Source organism: Schistocerca nitens, chromosome 4 (genome assembly GCF_023898315.1).
Source record: "Schistocerca nitens isolate TAMUIC-IGC-003100 chromosome 4, iqSchNite1.1, whole genome shotgun sequence".
NCBI lineage: Eukaryota > Metazoa > Arthropoda > Insecta > Orthoptera > Acrididae > Schistocerca > Schistocerca nitens.
Genome location: NC_064617.1, coordinates 519199709 through 519215826, shown reverse-complemented (window position 1 = coordinate 519215826; position 16118 = coordinate 519199709). Strand labels below are relative to the sequence as shown.

The window sequence follows — 16118 nt, the reverse complement described above, 5'->3', positions numbered from 1 at the left end:
AAGGACTGCAGTGGGTCTGCACCTCTGGTGGCCCACCAATACCGTAATCTCTACAAGGACTACAGTGGGTCTACTCTGTGATGACCTACCTACCAATATTCTTCAAAACTTCGACTGACTCTGCGGTGGGTTTCCTCTGTTGTGGCCCATTACCTGTCTGCATGTCAAGAGTCAGCACTGTCTTTCCGATGGAAGGACAACACTACTTCTTCAAGACTGCATGGAAATCCACTACTTCCTTGTGCATTCTCTTTTACTGCTCAGACTTTGAGAAAAAAAAAAAAAACACTGCAATTTACTGTGATGAATGATCAGGACTGTCTTTATGGACTGTGAGAAAATTTTAGCTTTTGACCAACATTGTATCAATAAGTGTGTGCATTTGATTTGTTTGTTATTGTAATTGTGAAAAATTTTTAACGAATATGTATTGGCGAGTGCCCAAAACAATTTGTAAAATTTTTTGTGGGGAACATGCGGGCAATGTAAGTAGGCTATATGGGTTTTCTTATTGGTGACGCCACGTAGCGTTCTGTATGAAAATCACTGGCTGTGCTGTGTGCAGTCTGTGGCTGGTATACATTGTTGTCACTCATTGTAGTGTTGGGTAGTTGGCTGTTAACAGCGCGTAGCGTTGCGCAGTTGGAGGTGAGCCGCCAGCAGTGGTGGATGTGGGGAGAGAGATGGCGGAGTTTGGAAATTTGTAAGACTGGATGTCATGAACTGCTATGTATATTATGATTTTTCAACACTATTAAGGTAAATACATTGTTTGTTCTCTATTAAAATCTTTCATTTGCTAACTATGCCTATCAGTAGTTAGTGCCTTCAGTAGTTTGAATCTTTTATTTAGCTGGCAGTAGTGGCGCTCGCTGTATTGCAGTAGCTTGAGTAACGAAGATTTTTGTGAGGTAAGTGATTTGTGAAAGGTATAGGTTAATGTTAGTCGGGGCCATTCTTTTGTAGGGATTGAGTTGCGCTAAAAAATATTGTGTGTCAGTTTAAGCACAGTCATGTATAATTGTTCGAAGGGGACGTTTCACGGTCTTCAGTCCAAAGACTGGTTTGATGCAGCTCTCCATGCTAATCTATCCTGTGCAAGTCTCTTCACCTCCGAATAACTACTGCAACTTACATCTTTCTGAATCTGTTTACAGTTTTTACTCCCCGCAATACCCTCTAGTACTAAACTGGGGATTCATAGATGTCTCAGAATATGTGCTATCAATTGAACCTGTGGTGTGCGTACTGTAAGATCTTCGACACACATACCATCAGATTATTTCACTTGTCGCTCTAACGAAGTAGGCGAGTGTCAGCAATATGTCTCATGGTCTTATTGTGGCGTGTTTATCTTCTGCCATTAGGTCACACGATAGAAATGCCACTTGCACGCTTAGAGTAGCAGATTGACGGTGACCAACTTTAAACAGAACTTGATTAATTTTCCACACATTTATTAAAATAATAAAAAAATATAGACATTACGTAACTCGATTCTGGATGCTGTTTACAATTGACAATCTGAAGTTCCTTTGGTCTTGGTACTTTAACCTTATTCTCACATATCTCTGATACTTGACAAAGTGTCTATTCATTTATCTTCAAGGCGACATACAGGAAAATGATAATCTTATTAGGCGCAGACTGAAACTTGACTTAGACTGGTACAGACAAATGCAGACTAATGCAGTCTGACTAATCGGAGGTCGGTATACTCGTTATAATACCTCGTGTGTTCAGGTATCACTGCGCGACTGTGATCCGCAAGGAGAAAAGGTTCTACGTTAGCAGCAATCTCATTGGCTGCGTTACATATTAATACGCAGATCGGCGGAAGCTGAATTTGGTCCGTCTCTAAGACAGCGCCATCTCATAGTTCAGAGACGGACGAGCGCTGCGCCTGCGCTGTTGTGCTTAGCGGGGCACGCTCTAATGGGAAAGTTGTGTACACGCTGACTACGCTGAACTATGTACACAACAGTACCCTTCTTCTTTCAGATTGTGTCATAGATTTGGATTTCTCCTCAACTCTTTTCAGTACCACATCATTAGCTACGTGATCTACCAGTCTAATCTTCAGCATTCTTCTGTAGCACTACATTTCGAAAGCTTCTATTCTCTTCTTATCTAAACTGTTTACTGTCCATGTTTCCCTTCCATACATGGCTACAAATACTTTCAGAAAAGTATTGAATTTGCCAACGTCTGGAATTTCTTAGCTCTGGTATAAGGCACTTACAACACAAAAACTATGATGACCACAACTGACACTTGCAACGTACTGAGGACATTACACAGTGCCGTTAGTGGTCATACACACTAAGGCGACAAAGTCATGGGACAGTGATATGCACATATACAGATGGTGGTATCATCGTATACACGAGGGATAAAAGGGCAGTTCATTCGCTGAGCTGTCATTTGTACTCAGGTTATTGATGCGCAAACGTTTATGATGTGATATGGCCGCAAGAGGGGAATTAATAGACATTGAACATGGAGAGTAGTTGGAGCTAGATGCTTGGGATACTCCGTTTCGTAAACCGTTAGGGAATTCAATATTCTGACATCCACAGTGCGAAGAGTGTGCCGCGAATCCAATTTCAGACATTATCTCTCACCATGGAGAACGCTGAGGCCGATGGCATTCACTTAACGACCGAGAGTAACGGCATTTGCATAGAGTTGTCAGTGACAACAGACAAGCAAAACTGTGTGAAATAACCACATAAATCAACATGGGACGTACGAAAAATATATCCTTTAGGATTGTGCGCGAAATTAGGCGTTAATGGGCTATGGCAGCAGACGACCGAAGCGAGTGCCGTTGCTAACAGCACAATATCGCCTGCAGCGACTCTCCCTGCGCTCATGACCATATCGGTTGGTCCCCAGACTGGAAAACCGTGACCTGGCCAAATGAGTCCCGATTTCAGTTGATAAAAGCAGATGGTAGGGTACAAGTGTGGCCATAAACCCAAGTTGTCAACAAGGCACTGTGCAAGCTGGAGGATTCTCCATAATGGTGTTGGCTATGTTTACAAGGACTGGACTGGGTCCTCTGGTCCAGCGGTATCGACCATTGTCTGGAAATGGTTATGTTCAGCTGCTTGCTCCTAAACAAAGATGGAATTTTTATGGGTACAATACACCACATCACCGTGCCACAGTTCATCGTGATTTGTTTGGAGAACGTCCTGGACTGTTCGAGCGAATGACTTGGCCACCCAAACCGCCCGACAGGAATCCCATCAAACATTTACGAGACGTAATCAGGAGGAAGCATGGAGAGCTGCATCAAACCAGCCCCAGGACTGAAGACCACAACAACAACAACAACAACAATCAAGAGGAAATTTCACTCACAAAATCGAACACTGGAAATACTTTCGCAGCTATGGACGGCTATAGAGGCAGCACGGCTCAATATTTCTGTAGGGAACTTCCAACTTCTTGTTGAGTCTATGCCACGTCGGGTTCCACTATGCTAGGAAAAGGAACTCGGATGCAGAATTAGGAGGTATCCCATGACTTTTGTCTTCTCAGTGTGTGTCAGTGTAACATGTAGGCTTGGCGAGCAGCTCCATTTATGTTCAAGCGTGCATTTTTTGCAGCATTTCCATGCTTCTGTCCAACCGCTGTATGTATACCTGGGACCTCCTCCCAAACTCCTCGATTGATTTCAACAAAATTTGGCACAGAACAGCAAACTTCATGACTATCAGAAATGTTGGGTTTATCATCTCCTAGCTCCAACAGGAGCGCAGATACGGGCAAAAACGTGTCCTTCAGCATCTACAATATAAACTGCCCTGCACGACAGGTGTGTTGTATGGGTATAGTATCGGCATGCTTTATCGACCTGCTTTTTAGGGCAGCTTCCACATCTACATCTACATTTACATCTGTATCTACATGACTATTCTGCATTTCACAAATAAATGCCTGGCAGAGGATTGATCAAACATATTCAAGCTATTTCTCTACCGTTGCACTATCAACAGCAAAAAAATGGTTCAAATGGCTCTGAGCACTATGGGACTTAACTTCTAAGGTCATCAGTCCCCTAGAACTTAGAACTACTTAAACCTAAGTAACCTAAGGACATCACACACATCCATGCCCGAGGCAGGATTCGAACCTGCGATCGTAGCGGTCGCGCGGTTCCAGACTGTAGGGCCTTTAAACGCTTGGCCACTCCGGCCGGCTATCAACAGCACACAGGAAAAATGATCACTTAAATCTTTTCGTATAATCTCTGGTTTCTTTTATTTTATTACAGTGATCATTTCTCCTATGCAAGCAGGCACCATCAAAATATTTCCACATTCGTAGGAGAAAGTTTGTGATTGAAATTATGTGAAACAGCTTCCTTCCATAGTGAAAAATGTCTTCGTTTTAATGACTACCGAGCCAAACCTTGTATCATGTCCGTGATATTCTCACTGGTATTTCGTGATAATACTAAACAAGCTGATCTTGTATGAACTTTTTTGATGTGTTCCATCAATCTTACTTTATGTGGATCCCACACCGTGAAAGAGGACGGACAAGCATTGTGAGGCAGCTACGTTGATAGTTCTGCTGCATCTTCTCAGTTTTCTGGAAAAAATCACAGCCTTTGGTTTTTTTTCCCCACAGCATTATCTATGTTATCGTTCCTACTTAAGTTATTCGTAATTGTAACCTCCAAGTATTTAATTGAATTCACAGTCATTAGATTCTTGTGATTTGTCGTGTAACCGTTTTTATTATTAATGTGGATTACTTCATACTTTTCATTATTTGGATTCAATTGCCACTTCTCGTACAATAATGATAACATGTCTAAATCATTTTGCAGTTGATTTTGAACATCTGATGAGTTTATGAGTCGGTAAATTACAGTGTCATCTGAAAAAAATCTAAGAGGGCTGCTAAGATTGTCTCCTAAATCGCTTATGTAGATAAGGAAAGCAGATTTTCTATAACACCTCGTTGAGGAGAGCCAAATATCACTTCTGTTTGACCTGACTACTTCCCATCACGTGCTATGAACAGCAACCTATCTGACAGGAAATCGTGGATCCAGTCGCACAATTGAGAAGATACTCCGTAAGCACGCGAGGAATGGTGTCGCAAGCATTCTGGAAATCTAAAAATATTGAATCAATCTGAGATCCCCTGTCATATCACTCATTACTTAATGTCAATAAAGAGCTAGTTGTGTTTCAAAGTAAAGACATTTTTTTGAATTTACACTGACTTTCTGTCAAAAAATCGTAGCTTTTGAGGTAAGTCAAATTGTTCGAACAAACAATATGTTCCAAAGTGTTACTGCAAATCGGTATGCATATGTAATATAGCAGATTACCTCTGTTACGTTTTCTGAGTATTAGTGTGACCTGTGCAACTTTTCAGCTTTTAGGTACAGATCTTTCGTCGAGCAAACACTATTATATAATTGATAAGCATGGATCTATCGTGTCAACCTACTGTGAAAGTAATCTAACTGGTGTACAGTCTGAACCGGTGGACTTGTTTCTTGCTTTTACTATGTCATTTAGGTTACTCTGCTGTGTCTTTCCACTCGTATACTTCACATAAACCAGAATCTCTTCGGATTGTCTACTACATTTCGAGACAGAGTGACTTGTTGAAAGTACTAAAAGCTTCTCACATTGTAATTCACGCTAAATTATGAACTTAAGCAAAACATCTGAAATCTTACAGATTTTGCGTTCTTCGAAATATGACGTTCATTCAGAGGCAAGAAACGGTATTCCAGCTCCAGATGTGGACACGCCCTGTACGACAGGCTTTTTGTATTAGAGCAGTATTGGTCTGCCTTATCTACCTGCTTTGAAGAGCAACCTACATGTTAGGCACAAAATGCTTTGAAACCCCTGACATACTGTGTCCTGCACAACAGATGTTTTATATGTCGCTGGGCAAAGCTGGCAGATGGTTGAGATGGATGGAAGAGGTGATGGACAAAGAGATGGATCAGGAGGGAGAGAAGGGATAGATGGGGCAGACAGAAAGAGAGACAGGAAGAGAGGGGGAAGAAAGGGTGGATAGAGAGAGAGATGGGAACATGAAGAGATGAATAGGGAGAAGGAGGAGGACACAGGGATAGGGTGCAGGATGACTAGATGGACAAAAAGTGGGGGAAGAGGAGGTGGACAGAGAGCTTGGGACGAAAAGATGATCTAAGAAGGGGGCAAGGAGGAGATGGGCAAAGACAGAGGCAAGGAAGAGGTGGGCAGAGAGGGGGACAAGGAGAAGACAGGCAGAGGGGGGGAGGTATGGAGGAGACATAGAGAGTGGATGAGGAAATTGATAGGAGGAGGTGGGGACAGAGAGGGAAAGGCAGGCAAGAACAGGTGGACTAAGAGAGGAGAAGAAGGATACTGAGAGGCAGAGTGAGGAGGATCAAAGAGAGATCAGAGATCAGGTGGACAGAGTGAGGGAGGAGAGGAAGGTGGAGGAAGAAGGTGGACAGGGAGAGGAGAAGGAGATGGGAAAAGATATGGTGGAGGATGAGATGGTCAGATAGTGAGGCAAAGAGGAGATTGACAGAGAAGGTGGAAGGAGGAGATAGGCAGAGAGGAATGGGGACAAAGGGAGCAGAGGAGATGGACAGGAGAGATGAGGGAGGATGTGATACATCGGCAGTGGAGACAGGAGGTGATAGGTGGGGAGAGAGAGAGCTGTGGGAGATGGAAAGAGAGATGGGTGTTGGAGGAGATGGACAGAGAGGGGAAAAGGAGGCGATTGACAGGGAGAGAGGAAGGAGGAATAGGTGGTTTGAGAGGGGAGAAGGAGATGGACAGATATAGGGTGGAGGAACAGATGGGCAGACAGGGGCGAGGAGGGGACAGACAGAGAAGGAGGAAGAGGAAATGAGTGCAGTACATGTGTGAAATGCTTAAGCAAAGCTGTGGGGAGATGTATGTATCTGAGATATCCTCCCAAAACCCTGGACCTTCTCTTCCTCCTCTCTCTGTCCATCTCCTCGTCCCCCACACACAATCGACTTGTAGTGAACTTGCGTGCTAATGGAATAGCGCCTCAGTTATGTGACTGGATTTTAGATTTACTGTCAGAGAGGTCACACAATTCGTAGTAACTGACGGAAAGTTGTAGAGCAAAACAGAAATGATTTCTGGCATTCCCCAAGGTAGTATTATAGGCCCTTTGCTGTTTCCTTATCTATGTAAACGAACTGGGAGACAATCTGAGCAGCCGTCTTAGGTTGTCTGCAGATGTCCCTGTCGTTTATCGACAAGTACAATCACCAGAAGCTGAAAACAAATCGCAAAACGATTTATGGTGCGAAAATTGGCAATTGAACCTAAATAACGAGAAGTGTGAGGTCATTCACATGAGTGGTAAAAGAAATTCAGTTACATGATAGATCAATCAAATCTAAAGGATGTAAATTCAACTAAATACCTAGGAATTAGAATTACAAACAACTTAAATTGGAAAGAACACATATAAAATGTTGTGGGGAAGGCTAACCAAAGACTGTGTTTTATTGGTAGGACACTTAGAAAATGTAACAGATCTACTAAAGATACTGCCTACACTACACGTGTCTGTCATCTTTTAGAATACTGCTGCGCAGTGTGGGACCCTTACCAGATAGGATTGATGGAGTAGATCGAAAAAGTTCATGGAAGGGCAGCACGTTTTCTACTATCGCGAAATAGGGGAGAGAGTGTCACTGAAATAGTACAGGATTTGGGATGGACAAATTTAAAACAAAGGTGTTTTTCGTTGCGGCAGAATCTTCTCACGAAATTTCAATAACCCACTTTCTCCTCCAAATGCGAAAATATTTTGTTGATGCCTACCTACATAGCGATAAACGATCACCGTGATAAAATAAGGGTAATCAGAGCTCTTATAGAAAAATATAGGAGTTCGTTTTATCTGTGCGCTGTATGTGATTGGAATAATACAGAACAGTGAAGACGGTTCAATGAACCCTCTGCCACACCCTTAAATATGATCTGCATAGTATCCATTTGGATGTAGATGTAGAATCTGCAAACTTCATGAGCACAATGGGGTTCATATACTTATAGCTCCCGTGGGAGTAGAGAAAGGGGAAAATAGTGTTTTTTCAGACTCTGTCATATAGGCAGCCCTACACAACAGGCATTGTATGTGGGAGTTACATTGGTTTGCCTTATTGGCCTGACAGAAAGATTTGGGCAAGAAATATTTTTCCAGCTCTCAACATGTATGCTGCCCTGTACAATGGGGGTGTTGTTTTGGAATAGTATTGGCCTGTCTTACTGACCTGGTTTGCAGTGCAGCCTACACATCAGGTGCAAAAAACGCTTATGAAGCCCATGACATATAGGCTGTCCTACACAACAGGCAATTTTTGGGTGTTCAGTCAGCCTGTTTCATCGAGCTGTTTTCGCTGAGGCTGCATGTGCGGATAGAAGAGGGTATGGACAGAGAGAGAGAGCAGGAGTATATGGATATAGAGAAGGGTGGCAGGAGGGGATGGACAGAGAGTTGGGAAAGGAGGCATGTATAGGGAGAGAGGGGGAAGGAGAGGAGGAACAGAGAGGGGAAGCTGGATGAGATGGATAGGGAGACAGGAAGGACAGGGAGGAGGAGATGAATAGAGACATGGGGTCAGAAGACATGGATAGGGAGAGTGGAAGGAGGAAATTGATAGGAAGAGGGGGCAGGAAGAGATGGATAGGTTGATGGGGATAGGGAGACATGGATAGAGAGATGGGGACAGAGGGACCGGACGAGAGAAAGGCAGGAAACTGAAATGGGCATAGAGAGAGAGGAGGAGATGAACAGTGGGACATGGATGAAGATATGGTTAGAAAAAGGTGGCAGAGGAGATGGAGAGACAGAGAGAGTTGGGAGAAGGAGATGGACAGAAAGAGGTTGGAGGATGAAAGGGACAGAAAGATGAGGATGAAGGAGGTGGACACAGAGAGGGCACAATCGTGGAATACTCTGTAGTATCAGGTAGGTATACTTCCTATCTTAGGAAAGCCATTGGCTTGACTTACTTATGCATTTCAACGAAGAACTGCGTTGTCACACTTTTGCAATGGATGCACTGTCCCAGGAATGAAATTAAATAGCTCTGATCACCCAGTTCAGACAAATATTTTTGGAGTTTTCTCATGGTTGTAAGGCAAATGTCATAACTGGAGATATCCTTCCAAATATTCCCAAATGCGATCTGTTCCGCTATCAATTAATCTGGTATTTGGCAAAACCTAAGTGTGGCTAGAATGGCCAGCCTCTTTAACAACCCACGCAGCTCTGTTCTTTGGGACAGAGAATGAAACATATTTTTAAAATTTGCTGTATATTTCCGTATATGTCATAAGGACTGTTGGTAAAGATACTCAGTTTAATAAGTTTCCTTCACCTATTTTAATTATGCTTATTTGGGCTCTAAATGCTAACTTTAAAACCATTTCTGTAATTATATTGCAAATTTTCCTTCGAGGTTTATCTGTGCACGTGGAAATGCGCAGGTATCGTGCACAGGGACCTGAAGCTGGAGAATATCCTGCTGACAACAAACCCGGACGACCCGGAGGACAAACTCTACATCAAGGTGACCGACTTCGGGCAGAGCGTCGTCCGCAGCGGAGTCGCCTACGACCAGATGCTGCACGAGCGCTGCGGCACCATGGCCTACATGGGCAAGTACACCCCCCTGCCTTCCTCTACAGTGTACAGATTATCAGAACAAATACCACTTACAGATGACGAAGCAACTCACGTGGATGCAGGCGCTTAAGAACACATGATGTCTTCCTACTTACGTAATTAGTTTTATCGAATGGGACTCATCAAACTAACTGCTCTTATTAAAAATAGATAGTGGCATAAGACTGCCAAGAATCAAAAACAGGAGACTATATTTACCATTTCAATTCCAATTGCAATTAGTACCATCCTGTGCTGTTGCAGAGGATCTTTCAGCTTTTGTGTTAGTATGTCAAAATCGTTTTCGACATACTAACCCAAAAGTTGAAAGATCCCCTGTCACAGCTCAGGAATGGTTTTAATGGCAATTTACAGGACGGCAACATTATTTAACGAAAGGAACCTGAAATGTGTAGTCTGAAGGCAAACATGATACGTTTCTCGAAGTTCAGTTGACGATCACTGACGCTTTCTTTATAAACAAAATCATATCTTCCATAACCGTCAACGCAAAAAATTTAATGCAGCTGTAATTTCCATTAACAGAGATCCCCACGCTGTATATGACTGAACCACAAAAATAGGATTTATGACGAACTCTGTTCAATTACGGCAGCTCATCGTATCTCTTTTGTTCATATTTACGTAAACCCATTACTCACACCATTTTCAATAATACTGAAATGTTCTTCTGGTCGGCAACTGTGGCCGAGCGGTTCTAGGCACCTCAGTCCGGAACCGCGCTGCCGCTACGGTCGCAGGTTCGCATCTTGCCTCGGGCATCGATGTGTGTGATTTCCTTAGGTAAGTTAGGTTTAAGTAGTTCTAAATTCTAGGGTACTGATGACCTCAGATGTCAAGTCCCATTGTGCTTAGAGCCTTTTGAACCATTTTTGTTCTTCTGTTTCCTAGCTATGTATCTTGGTATAACACTGGATGAGAGCTAAAACTAGAATGTAAGTGTTGCACCCTATGTGCACGAGGATGGACGTGTCATTTGATGCCCTGGCTTCAGCTGATCTGAAGGAAGAAGCGATTACTGGATGGTATGTTTTGCATTATCAGCTCGTCAGCAAATACAACGCCAAATATGTGCCATAGTGTGTAGCGTTGCTACATCAGAAACACAGACAAAACTTATGATTCTAGCATTCCAAGCATATTGTCTGGAAGTAATCGCTGTTGGGGTAAGAACCACGTACCTAGAAGAGGGGTGGGGGTGGGATTGAAAAAGCAGTCTAGCTCACGACGCGTAGATACCCATAATTTCCTCATGAAGTATATGAGAATGAGAGCACTTAGAGACTTGCAACTAACCTTACACATCATTTCAAACCTTTCAGAAACTTTTTCTCGAGCTAAGCTTATCGCTTACTGTATATTCGCTTTTCACGCAGTAAAACTGCCGCGTGAAGAACGACGTTTTAGTTTATTACTTCTTTAATACTAACTGCATTCGCGGCACATTTCGCAGTCCTTATTCACGTATCCCATTGAATGTACTAGAAACATTGCACCATTTTACAGCACTTGGTTCAGGAGATATGACGCCATAAACAATGAGATGCGTGAAAAACTACTGCATCATTCAGGACATTTAAATTTATTAGTTCGTTCCTACTAACTCTATTCGTAACACTTTTCGCAGACAGCATCCGCTGCTGAATGTATCTACAAAAACATATTTCGTTGTACGACACACAGTTCAGGAAAATTGAAATTTGTGGTAAGGTCTTATGGGATCAAACTGCTAAGGTCATCGGTCCCTAAGCTTACGCACTACTTAATGTAAGTTAGACTAACTTACGCTAAGGAGTACACACACATCCATGCCCGAGGCAGGATTCGAACCTGCGACCGTAGCAGTCGCACGGTTCCGGACAGCGCGCCTAGAACCGCGAGACCACCGCGGCCGGCATTCATATGTGACAGTGGCCCAATGTTGGTCTGCGTGGGAACGTGGGGCAGACATTGTATTGTATTGTATGTTAACCGGGGACCTAGAAACGACGGAGAGGTTCCGTCCCCGCCGCAGCCGCAATGGTCCACAACCCCACGACGACTACCGCAGTCCACTTCACCCCTCCGCCGCCCCACACCGAACCCAGGGTTATTGTGCGGTTCGGCCCCCGGTGGACCCCCCAGGGAACGTCTCACACCAGACGAGTGTAGCCCCTATGTTTGCATGGTAGAGTAATAGTGGTGTATGCGTACGTGGAGAACTTGTTTGCGCAGCAGTCGCCGACATAGTGTAACTGAGGCGGAATAAGGGGAACCAGCCCGCATTCGCCGAGGCAGATGGAAAACCGCCTAAAAGCCACCCACAGACTGGCTGGCTCACTGGACCTCGAGACAAGGCAGCCGGGCGGATTCATGCTGGGGACCAGGCGCTCCTTCCCGCCTAGAAAGACGTGCGTTAGACCGCGCGGCCAACTGCGCGGGCTTGGGGCAGACATACTAATCGTCCTCTATCCCGTCAAACACGTTTCACAAATACAAGGGAGGGGCGCCATATTGTGCACCAAGTTCATCGTAAACTCTTCACATTTGCCCCTGCCACCCGAAAACAAGTAATACGCTCCCTTCAGCATTCTGTTTCATCCCACACTACCGGTCGAAGACTAGCAGTAGCCAGAGAAGGGAACTACCGTCCCGTGCGTTACCTGCGGTTAACAACACAACACCAACATCTCTATTTGGAGTGGTTTCATCACCAGGAAACATGGATGGTGTCGCTTGATGTCTGAGATGAAACCCGATTCTGCGTTATACTGGATGATCGTAGCAGCTAGCGTGGCAGAGACCTGGGAAAAAAATTATTCTCCCAACGTTTTGAGAGGTGCAACGGTGTTGTTGCTCCTGGTGCCATCGTGCGGGGAGTCAGCGGGCATTACTTCAGATACTGCCTGACAGTGGTTATGAGGACAGCATTACGTCATGGACATCCTGCATCCTCATGTGTTACATCTCTTGTGGCTGTATCGTAGTGCCTGTTTTCAACAGAACAATGCTCGTCCACATATGTCATTCGTGTCCATAAACTGCCTGGTAATGCTGAAGTATACATGTGGTCATCAAACTTCCCAAATCTGTCACCAATGGAACACGTGTGGTATCAGTTTGGACGTTAACTTTATCACATCACCAGTATCCAGGATATCAAGGACTAGTTACTACACTTGCGGGTCAGCTAGCCTCAGGACAGGATATAACTGCTTTATGACATCCTTCCCAATCGAAGCAGCGCCTATCTCCATGCCAGAAATGGCGCTAAGTCATACTGACAAGGGAACTCGTATTGCGAAGTTCTTTATAAATTTGTCCAGATTTTATAATCACTGCAATAACATCACCTATCCTCTCAACCCGTGAAGTTATGTTTCGTCTCCTCCTCCTCTTTTGGGTGCTTCATTATTTTTGTCAGTTAATGTAAATTAAACAACTCTTGAAACATTTCTGCAAAATACGGGGTAATACGCACTCATCCAGAAACCACTGCTGTGATCAAATATAATTGTCCCATAATAACCTTCAGCTGAAGAATTTCACACAATTGTCTTTCTTTTGCAATTGAGTGTTAATGTTGTACATACAAGTAGTTTATATTTATTTTCTAAAATGTTCTATGGGAATCCATTAAAAACTATTACATAGAGTAAAGTATACATTAGAAAATTAAAAAAGAATGTATTCATTGTAGTACACTGCTGGCCATTAAAATTGCTACACCACGAAGATGACGTGCTACAAACGCGAAATTTAACGGAAAGGAAGAAGATGCTGTGATTTGCAATTGATTAGCTTTTCAGAGCATTCACACAAGGTTGGCGCCAGTGGCGACACCTACAACGTGCTGACATGAGGAAAGTTCCCAACCGATTTCTCATACACAAACAGCAGTTGACCGGCTTTGCCTGGTCAAACGTTGTTGTGATGCCTCGTGTAAGGAGCAGACATGCCTACCATCACATTTCCGACTTTGATAAAGGTCGGATTGTAGCCTATCGCGATTGCGGTTTATCGTATCGCGACATTGCTGCTCGCGTTGTTTGAGTTCTAATGACTGTTAGCAGAATATGGAATCGGTGGGTTCAGGAGGGTAATACGGAAAGCCGTGCTGGATCCCAACGGCCTTGTATCACTAGCAGTCGAGATGACAGGCATCTTATCCGCATGGCTGTAACGGATAGTGCAGCCTGAGTCAACAGATGGGGACGTTTGCAAGACAACAACCATCTGTACGAACAGTTCGACGACGTTTGCAACAGCATAGACTATCAGCTCGGAGACCATGGCTGCGGTTACCCTTGACGCTGCATCACAGACAGGAGCGCCTGCGATGGTGTACTCAACGACGAACCTGGGTGCACGAATGGCAAAACGCCATTTTTTTCGGATGAATGCAGGTTCTGTTTACAGCAACGTGATGGTGGCATCGGTGTTTGGCAACATCGCGGTTGGCAACATCGCGGTGAACGCACATTTAAAGTGTGTATTCGTCATCGCCATACTGGCGTATCACCCGGCGTGATGGTATGGGGTGCCATTGGTTACACGTCTCGGTCACCTCTTGTTCGCACTGACGGCACATTGAACAGTGGTCGTTACATATCAGATGTGTTACGACCCGCGGCTCTACCCTTCATTCGATCCCTGCGAAACCCTACATTTCAGCAGGATAATGCACGACCGCATGTTGCACGTCCTGTACGGCCTTTCTGGATACAGAAAATGTTCGACTGCTGCCCTGGCCAGCACATTCTCCAGATCTCTTTTTTTAAGTGCTTTATCTGACAACTACCTTGAGCAGTTAAACAGAGAACCGACTCGTGGCGATAACATATTAGACTTTCTGGTGACAAACAGACCCGAACTATTTGAAATAGTTAACGCAGAACAGGGAATCAGCGATCATAAAGCGGTTACGGCATCGATGATTTCAGCCGTAAATAGAAATATTAAAAAAGGTAGAAAAATTTTTCTGTTTAGCAAAAGTGACAAAAAGCAGATTACAGAGTACCTGACGGCTCAACAGAAAAGTTTTGTCTCAAGTACAGATAGTGTTCAGGATAGTGGACAAAGCTCAGAACGATCGTACAATATGCGTTAGATGAGTATGTGCCAAGCAAGATCGTAAGAGATGGAAAAGAGCCACCATGGTACAACAACAGAGTTAGAAAACTGCTGCGGAAGCAAAGGGAACTTCACAGCAAACATAAACATAGCCAAAGCCTTGCAAAAAAAAACAAAAACTACGCGAAGCTAAATGTAGTGTGAGGAGGGCTATGCGAGAGGCGTTCAATGAATTCGAAAGTAAAGTTCTATGTACTGACTTGGCAGAAAATCCTAAGAAATTTTGGTCTTATGTCAAAGCAGTAGGTGGATCAAAACAAAATGTCCAGACACTCTGTGACCAAAATGGTACTGAAACAGAGGATGACAGACTAAAGGCCGAAATACTGTCTTTTTCCAAAGCTGTTTCACAGAGGAAGACTGCACTGTAGTTCCTTCTCTAGATTGTCGTACAGATGACAAAATGGTAGATATAGAAATAGATGACAGAGGGATAGAGAAACAATTAAAATCGCTCAAAAGAGGAAAGGCCGCTGGACCTGATGGGATACCAGTTCGATTTTACAGAGAGTACGCGAAGGAACTTGCCCCTCTTCTTGCAGCGCTGTACCGTAGGTCTCTAGAAGAGCGTAGCGTTCCAAAGGATTGGAAAAGGGCACAGGTCATTCCCGTTTTCAAGAAGGGACATCGAACAGATGTGCAGAACTATAGACCTATATCTCTAACGTCGATCAGTTGTAGAATTTTGGAACACGTATTATGTTCGAGTATAATGACTTTTCTGGAGACTAGAAATCTACTCTGTAGGAATCAGCATGGGTTTCGAAAAAGACGGTCGTGTGAAACCCAGCTCGCGCTATTCCTCCACGAGACTCAGAGGGCCATAGACACGGGTTCACAGGTAGATGCCGTGTTTCTTGACTTCCGCAAGGCGTTTGATACAGTTGCCCACAGTCGTTTAATGAACAAAGTAATAGCATATGGACTATCAGAGCAATTGTGTGATTGGATTGAAGAGTTCCTAGATAACAGAACGCAGCATGTCATTCGCAATGGAGAGAAGTCTTCCGAAGTGAGAGTGATTTCAGGTGTACTGCAGGGGAGTGTCATAGGACCGTTGCTATTCACAATATACCTAAATGACCTTGTGGATGACATCGGATGTTCACTGAGGCTTTTTGCAGATGATGCTGTGGTATATCGAGAGGTTGTAACAATGGAAAATTGTACTGAAATGCAGAAGGATCTGCAGCGAATTGACACATGGTGCAGGGAATGGCATTTGAATCTCAATGTAGACAAGTGTAATGTGCTGCGAATACATAGAAAGATAGATCCCTCATCATTTAGCT

At 43.9% G+C, this 16118-nt stretch overlaps 1 protein-coding gene across 1 annotated transcript in view; it reads left to right on the top strand.

The window, feature by feature from the left end:
• LOC126252414 (serine/threonine-protein kinase 33-like) overlaps nt 1–16118 on the top strand; it is a 115491-nt gene that overhangs the window by 64813 nt on the left and 34560 nt on the right. The window contains exon 3 of the mRNA XM_049953304.1: nt 9516–9686. Within this exon, the coding sequence (XP_049809261.1) occupies nt 9516–9686 (171 nt within the window). The remainder of the gene's footprint in view (nt 1–9515; nt 9687–16118) is intronic.